Below are 8587 nucleotides of genomic sequence, written 5' to 3' on the forward strand. Positions count from 1 at the left end.
CACAGTGGACAGGGACTAACCCTAACCCTGACCTAGAGACAGGACTAACCCAAACCTAGAGACTAACCCTAACCCAGAGTCAGGTCTAACCCTAACCTAGACAGGATTAACCCTAACCCAGAGTCAGGTCTAACCCTAACCTAGATACAGGACTAACCCTAACCTAGAGACAGGACTAACCCAAACCTAGAGACTAACCCTAACCCAGAGTCAGGTCTAACCCTAACCTAGACAGGATTAACCCTAACCCAGAGTCAGGTCTAACCCTAACCTAGATACAGGACTAACCCTAACCTAGAGACAGGACTAACCCAAACCTAGAGACTAACCCTAACCCAGAGTCAGGTCTAACCCTAACCTAGATACAGGACTAACCCTAACCTAGAGAGAGGACTAACCCTAACCTAGAGACTAACCCTAACTCATAGGTTTGTCGGCTTCACACTGTAGGCACAACGTGTGTTCATGTTTTATTATTTATTTTCTTTTGTGTGAATCCCTAAAGACTAATGTGTCTGATGTTTACTGCTAACATGCTAGGTAGCAGGTCTAACCTGCTCGGCCCCTGATTGGCTCCAGCCTCACAGCACGGGTCGCCATAACAGCTCAACTGACTCTGATCTTGGGACCTAAAGCACAAAATTCTTAGACTGGGTAGCCCCGCCCACTCTGCCGCCGATTTGAGTTTGCCCTGCAGAGGGGTCTGGAGAAGAGCAATACATTTCTTTCTGGTTTCGATATGTTTTTGCGGGAGCCAATCAGCAAGCTGGCTTACTCCCCTGGCACGCAAATTGGCTGGTTTAACACAGCACCCAATAACGTACAGTCATTTGAACTAGGACCATTGATCACACCTCTTGTGCTGAAAAAATGACAGCAGCCTCCCCAGACCAAACTCAATCTACGATTGCACGTTGGTCTGGCAATAGCCAGGCTAGGAATTCTGACTTTCTATAATCAGGTTAACCTGGAAATACAGCTTCTGTATTTCCAGGTTAGAGAGAGAGAGCGAGACAGACACATGGACACAAAGATACTTGGACCTGAGAGACAGACCGACATACGGACGGACGGACGGACGGACAGACGGACAGACAGACAGACAGAGAGAGCAGCAGACTGTCAGCCTCCACCCAGCGGAGAGGGAGAGCAGACTCTCCTCAGCCTCCACCCAGAGAGAGCAGCAGACTGTCAGCCTCCACCCAGAGGGAGCATCAGACTGTCAGCCTCCACCCAGAGAGAGCAGCAGACTGTCAGCCTCCACCCAGAGAGAGCAGCAGACTGTCAGCCTCCACCCAGAGAGAGCAGCAGACTGTCAGACAGAGAGAGACGGAGGGTTAGAACCAGGCCTGCAGTGAGGGTTAGTGTTAGAACCAGGCCTGCAGTGAGGGTTAGGGTTGGAACCAGGCCTGCAGTGAGGGTTAGGGTTAGAACCAGGCCTGCAGTGAGGGTTAGGGTTAGAACCAGGCCTGCAGTGAGGGTTAGGGTTAGAACCAGGCCTGCAGTGAGGGTTAGGGTTAGAACCAGGCCTGCAGTGAGGGTTAGGGTTGGAACCAGGCCTGCAGTGAGGGTTAGGGTTAGAACCAGGCCTGCAGTGAGGGTTAGTGTTAGAACCAGGCCTGCAGTGAGGGTTAGGGTTGGAACCAGGCCTGCAGTGAGGGTTAGGGTTAGAACCAGGCCTGCAGTGAGGGTTAGGGTTAGAACCAGGCCGGCAGTGAGGGTTAGGGTTAGAACCAGGCCTGCAGTGAGGGTTAGGGTTAGAACCAGGCCTGCAGTGAGGGCTAGGGTTAGAACCAGGCCTGCAGTGAGGGTTAGGGTTAGAACCAGGCCTGCAGTGAGGGTTAGGGTTAGAACCAGGCCGGCAGTGAGGGTTAGGGTTAGAACCAGGCCTGCAGTGAGGGTTAGGGTTAGAACCAGGCCTGCAGTGAGGGCTAGGGTTAGAACCAGGCCTGCAGTGAGGGTTAGGGTTGGAACCAGGCCTGCAGAGAGGGTTAGGGTTGGAACCAGGCCTGCAGTGAGGGTTAGGGTTGGAACCAGGCCTGCAGTGAGGGTTAGGGTTAGAACCAGGCCTGCAGTGAGGGTTAAAACCAGGCCTGCAGTGAGGGTTAGGTTTAGAACCAGGCCTGCAGTGAGGGTTAGGGTTGGAACCAGGCCTGCAGTGAGGGTTAGGGTTAGAACCAGGCCTGCAGTGAGGGTTAGAACCAGGCCTGCAGTGAGGGTTACAGGGTGACAGTCATGAGAACATGAATCACCAGGGGTGAATGGAGAGTTTGGGGTCAGGGTCTCTGGGCTCTTGTTGTTGTGTTGGAGGACTTGTTTGGTCCAGTATCTCCTGATGGTTGTGTAATGGTCGCGGCGCTGGGACACGCCCCCTGCCCGAGGCGTGGAATGTGCTCACAGGTGTCGTTAGGAGGGTGTGAGGGGGGGGGGACTGGTCTGGGCGTCTCCTGAGTATATATCAGACATGGGGGACTCGAGTCACATGACTTGACTCGAGTCGCAAATTTGAGGACTTGAGACTTGCTTGACTAACACTGATAAAAGACTCGACTTGACTTTGACTTGGTCTTCATGACTTGAGACTTGACTTAGACTTGAGACAGATGACTCGAAATGACTTTTTTAAAGTTAGATTAAAGGTTGGATATGGGATTTGCGATACGCCAGCAGATTTTTAAAATACACAACTCAAATGGTTCTACCCCCTCTCCTTCAACGCTGACTCTGACTCCACCCATTCCAAGTACATGGACGCGCAATCACGCAAGAGCGCGAACACAGATGCGCGAGAGTGAGCCAGGCTAGCTAGGTTGGAGTTTAGGGTTGTATTCTAGTGCTAGGTCCAAATGTGGATTAGCTAGTTAGCTAGCTCCAGTAGCTACCGCAGGACAACAACAAACAGAAGCTTGCTCTGGGTCACGAGCTTTGAGTACGTGCACGTGCACGAAGGGGTCACTCGCGGGGAGCGGGGGAGGGGGAGTGCAGTACGACCGTTTGATTGACGTACTTACTGTCCAATGCCACTCGGTGGTTCTGAAAATCATTGGCTGGAGTTTGTCCAACATAAACAGTATCTATTCCACATTCAGTAGTCAACAACAATATTTTTTCAGTAAGCAACAGTCCTAGCTGGCTGACTCAAACGGTCCCACAATGTCCATGCCCACTTTCTGCCATGGGGCATCAGGTCGTGGGATGGGCTGGCATGTGTCTTGGCACTTTTGTCATTCAGATAGTTAAATTGTGTGCTAAATCGTTTGGTCATCGAACTGGGCTCATGCATGACCAAAAGTATGGAAGCCAACTGGACATTAATGTTTGGGTTTTTACAGAAATTCAGCAACAATGGGGAGGGATAAAATCCACATCAACATTGTGGTCATCGGCCACGTCGACTCCGGCAAGTCCACCACCACCGGCCACCTGATCTACAAGTGTGGGGGCGTCGACAAGAGGACCATCGAGAAGTTTGAGAAGGAGGCGGTCGAGGTGAGGCCCTCGCTTTCACGCCTTCATCATCCAGCTTGAAACACACTAATTCAAGAGGGTGGTTAGGGTTACAGGTTGGGCCTGTTGTGAAACCTTCAGCCTGACCCAGCACGTCTTAATGGGGACCCTGCACAGCCCGACCCAGCGCGTCTATATCGGGACCCTGCACAAGTGCATACTCACCATCACCGGCCAGGGATAGGGTTAGGGTTCACCTGGGAAGCAGCACCTAACCCTACCGGTCAGCTCAGTCGCCCCTCGTGGCACTAACCTGCACTTCTTCCACAGATGGGCAAGGGCTCCTTCAAGTACGCCTGGGTGCTGGACAAGCTGAAGGCGGAGCGGGAGCGCGGCATCACCATCGACATCGCCCTCTGGAAGTTTGAGACGCCCAAATACTACGTGATGGTGATCGACGCCCCGGGACACCGTGACTTCATCAAAAACATGATCACCGGCACCTCCCAGGTAAACCAGCCCTACTATTGGCTGATATATCCGCTGCTAGATGATTCTCACTCTACTGCAGCTTTAATGTCTGCCACTAGATGGTTCTCGCTCTACTGCAGCTTTAATGTCCGCCGCTAGATTGTCCTAGCTCTACTGCAGCTCTAATATCCGCCGCTAAATGGTACTAGCTCTACTGCAGCTCTAATATCCGCCGCTAGATGGTCCTAGCTCTACTGAAGCTCTGATGTCCGCCGCTAGATGGTCCTAGCTCTACTGAAGCTCTAATGTCCGCCGCTAGATGGTCCTAGCTCTACTGAAGCTCTAATGTCCGCCGCTAGATGGTCCTAGCTCTACTGAAGCTCTAATGTCCGCCGCTAGATGGTCCTAGCTCTACTGAAGCTCTAATGTCCGCCGCTAGATGGTACTAACTCTACTAAAGCTCTAATAGACCTGACTCTGAGTGGGTTCTGACCTCAGAGTGGGTTCTGGCCACAGAGTGGTGTCACTGTTCATGATACAGAGGAGTGGGTTCTGACCTCAAAGTGGGTTCTGACCCCAGAGTGGGTTCTGACCTCAGAGTGGTGTCACTGTTCATAGAGAGAGGGTTCTGACCTCAGAGTGGCTTCTGACCTGAGTGGGTTCACTGTTCATAGATGTAGACTGCAGAAGAGAGCAACATTTTGAAAATAAATATCCAAAGAATATTAATATAAGAATATTCCCACCCTACTCACCTGTGATTGACAGGTGATGTGAACTTCCTTCCTTAGCCAATCACGGAAGAGATGTCCTGAACAGTCAGAAATGAGCGGGGGCGGTCTCACACAGAAAGGCGGAGCATAACAGAACCAGACTTCAGAGCATTTCACTGATAGCATAAAACATTCAAACAATAACTCACATGTAATCTACAGCACCATTAAAATAAATCATCTAAAGCAGTTACAATAAGGCAACCAAATTAAAAACATCGAAATCAACATTAAACACAAATTTCAAAGACATTTCATTACTTTATTTACTTTCGGTCAAATGTTACACTAAGTGAAATAATATTTTACAGTAATTGAACTTAGACAGTAAAAATTAGTTTGAGGTAATTACAAAATTGTTACTTTGTACAAAGTAAAAGATACACAGAATAGATTCTGATCTCCCTGTAACACTTGTGTGTTGGGCCCCTCTACCGATGGCTGCTGTTTGGATAGAAAAGGGTCCCTTTAAAGAGCGGAAGGAGTGCTTCAACAGGACTGAGCACTGGGCCAGGGAGTCTCGGTAATCCTCTTCAACGACGACTGGTTAGCAGTAAACATGGCTAACTACTAGACGGGTTACGGAGCCCTGTAACCGGTCAGAGCCAGAGATCCTGGGGACAAACCGAGGGGTGAGTGAGATCAAAGTCCCCTGTAGAACTTAGAGAACCCTTTTATATCTGTGAACCATAATTATATACCATAGCTATGAACCATAACTATAAACCTTAGCTGAGGTCTGTGTGGGAGCTAATTTCATGAAGGCTGTTTTAGCGGACTGAACCAGAGAAGGTATAAAAATACTCTTGGGAATTTGGGAAGGAGGCAAATTACAATCTCTCTGACTCCAGTCCACCAGGGGGTGGTCCTTTGAGGTGCTCGTGTACAGTATGCAGGTAATACCCAGAAAATATACATTGTTATTCCCCCATTACAAATGGAAATGATACGATTTCCCAAATTTCTACAGTAAACACACACACACACACACACACACACACACACACACACACACACACACACACACACACACACACACACACACACACACACACACACACACACACACACACAGCAAGAGGAATAAGGAAATCAGTAGATTTTAAATAAAGTGTATATAATCCAATATAGTCCAAAATATGTATTAGCATTTTTAAAACAATTACATCCAAATATAAAACATAAATTACAAAATGGTAATCTTTCTTCGCCCTGCAAATAACTATCTGACCCTCATGTTAGAATCAGATGATAGACATGGATTCATCTGATGATTCAGATTCAACTGAATCATCAGATTAAACTGAATGATCTGATTCTCACATTATCCTGAAGGATGATCTATTTTTTCCCTTATAGTGAAAGATGGGAACATTTGTAATTTAATTACAAAAGTCCTTCAAAAGGTCTAATTAAGTACTAATTAAATTAGAGCAGTCACCAACCAACTCACAGGAGTTTCATTATTTTCTCTACCTTCTATGCTTATATATATATATATATATGGCGTTTCTGAAGAATCTAATTGTTAACCAGGTTATTTTGAGCTCCACAGCTCATCGTCAGATGTTCATCATTTACAGAGAATGATTCAGTTTGTGAACACATCGATTTAGAGAAATATAAATATGAACAATAAAAGTTAAGTCTAACACTAAACTTTAACTTTCTTTGTACTCAACAAAAAAAACCATTCCCTGAACACTATTAGAAGCAAAACATCCCATACTATTCCCCTAATTCAGACATAGCAGTACACAAGCAGTCAGACACACACACACACACACACACACACACACACACACACACACACACACACACACACACACACACACACACACACACACACACACACACACACACACACACACACACACACACACAGGGCTCTGATTGGCCAGACGATGCCCTCCCATAAGGCAGTACTCTGTTGAGTTAAAAGTGAAGGCTGAGAGTCTTTGCATAATAATCTCCATCATTAGGTATAATCGAATAGAGGAGCTGATCAAATACCATATTAGGTTATCCACAAATATAGGCTATATACATTTTATTCTAGGATTGTGTTTGTATGAAATGCCATTTGTGTAAATAATAAATATGTCCTACTGAAATTGAAAACAGTAATTATACGACAGTTTATCCAGTTAAACTGTGTTGATTAAGATTCTACTGAGACCTTTATTCTGATTCACAGATTACACTTTCTAAACTATTTGATCTCTTTGAAGACTATTATTCTTACCATCTAAACATATTGATTGAGATATTTTTGATCGTTGTTAGTCAGTAAAGCCAACATTAAATGAAGAATTCAAAACAGATCTTTAAGACCTGGTGCGTTGGTCCTGGAGGTGAGAGGGTAACCCTACATGCCCACTACCTCCGTCAGTCAACGGACGTGGGAAGGCGTGGCTGACTGATGGGGGAGTAGTCTTTGCAGAGGCATCCGTCAGCCAATCAAATCGCTTCGCCGGGTTCTTCCCGCTACTTCCTGCTTGTTGCGATGCAAGATGACCCGCTTTCCCGCTTTCCAGTATCGTCAGAGCCCGAGTCGCGTCACAGTGCTTAAATTTGCATACACGATCTGATTGGATGACGGATCCGTCGCTGCCGAAAAAGTTGAAAATTGTTCAACTTCTTGACTGAGCCGGAGGCTCCAACGGAACGGACGGATCCACAATGCATTGCGCGTCCGTCCCCATTCAAAGTCAATGGGGATCAGTCAACGGACGGAGGTAGTGGGCACGGGGCGTTAGAAACACCTGGAGGACCCAACCCCTCTGTGGAGCGTCAAACACCACCAGGAACCATCGAGACCAGGGACCATCGAGACCAGGGACCATCGAGACCAGGGACCATCGAGACCAGGGACCATCGAGACCAGGGACCATCGAGACCAGGGACCATCGAGACCAGGGACCATCGAGACCAGGGACCATCGAGACCAGGGACCATCGTGACCATGGACCATCGTGACCAGGGACCATCATGGACCATCGTGACCAGGGACCATCGAGGCCAGGGACCATCGAGACCAAGGACCATCGAGACCAGGGACCATCATGGACCATCGTGACCAGGGACCATCGAGACCAGGGACCATCGAGACCAGGGACCATCATGGACCATCGTGACCAGGGACCATCATGGACCATTGAGACCAGGGACCATCGTGACCAGTAGGGCTGTCAACGAATATTCGAAGTTCGAATATTCGTTCGAAATGTATCCAAAAACGCGAATTGGAACGTGAAAATTAATATTCGAATGTGAAAAAACACTCCAGCGGTACAAGCGCCTCTATCTGCTTTGTGAATGAGCCTCTGTCTGTTCGCGATGTCCCTCATAATATTCGAATGTGAAAAAACACTCCCGCGGTACAAGTGTAACAGACTAGTATTGTGAAGAGCGAATGTATTTTATCCCCTCTGGGTTTCCGTACTTGGATATAGGTATTCCAGCTCTCACGCTGTGACTGGGTGACTTCTGATATGTAAGTAAGGAAATGCCCAGCAGGAAGCCGCCGCCCACCAGCACTCTCAACGAGACGTATATATATATATCCCACTAATTTGAACCATGGTTTTGTCGCATTATTGACATATTGACGGCAACTGCGTAAAATAGGCAACCAGATATTCGAATAGTTCGAATTCGTGATTTTTTTCCAAACGAACATTCGAATGTCATTTTTGAGCAATTTTGACAGCCCTAGTGACCAGGGACCATCGAGACCAGGGACCATCATGGACCATCGTGACCAGGGACCATCGTGACCAGGGACCATCATGGACCATTGTGACCAGGGACCATCGTGACCATGTGAGCATCAGGTGACTCCATCATATTAAGCATAAAAATATATATTTTTAATAAAACTCCAAGCAAACACT

General features: G+C 47.6%; 1 protein-coding gene and 1 long non-coding RNA gene across 2 annotated transcripts; both read left to right on the top strand.

The window, feature by feature from the left end:
- Positions 1–3342: 3342 nt before the first annotated feature.
- On the top strand, positions 3343–7654 carry LOC132445437 (elongation factor 1-alpha-like). Its single transcript, XM_060035418.1, has 3 exons — positions 3343–3489; positions 3778–3957; positions 7499–7654. Exons 1-3 carry the CDS (start codon positions 3346–3348, stop codon positions 7652–7654), a joined length of 480 nt encoding a protein of 159 aa, XP_059891401.1. The 5' UTR covers positions 3343–3345.
- Positions 7655–7733: 79 nt separating this feature from the next.
- On the top strand, positions 7734–8572 carry LOC132475463 (uncharacterized). The gene is made up of 2 exons (XR_009529921.1): positions 7734–7824; positions 8417–8572. It is a non-coding gene; the product is annotated as an uncharacterized LOC132475463 (long non-coding RNA).
- The last annotated feature ends 15 nt before the right edge of the window (positions 8573–8587 follow it).

Source organism: Gadus macrocephalus, chromosome 17, assembly GCF_031168955.1.
Source record: "Gadus macrocephalus chromosome 17, ASM3116895v1".
Taxonomy (NCBI): Eukaryota; Metazoa; Chordata; class Actinopteri; order Gadiformes; family Gadidae; genus Gadus; species Gadus macrocephalus.

Bases quoted from the DNA above. Each gene is read 5' to 3' on its own strand.
- LOC132445437 (XM_060035418.1), top strand. From the start codon at position 3,346: ATGGGGAGGGATAAAATCCACATCAACATTGTGGTCATCGGCCACGTC. The intron at 3,490-3,777 runs GTGAGGCCCTCG...CTTCTTCCACAG, and splicing joins TTGAGAAGGAGGCGGTCGAG to ATGGGCAAGGGCTCCTTCAA. The intron at 3,958-7,498 runs GTAAACCAGCCC...AAACACCACCAG, and splicing joins TGATCACCGGCACCTCCCAG to GAACCATCGAGACCAGGGAC.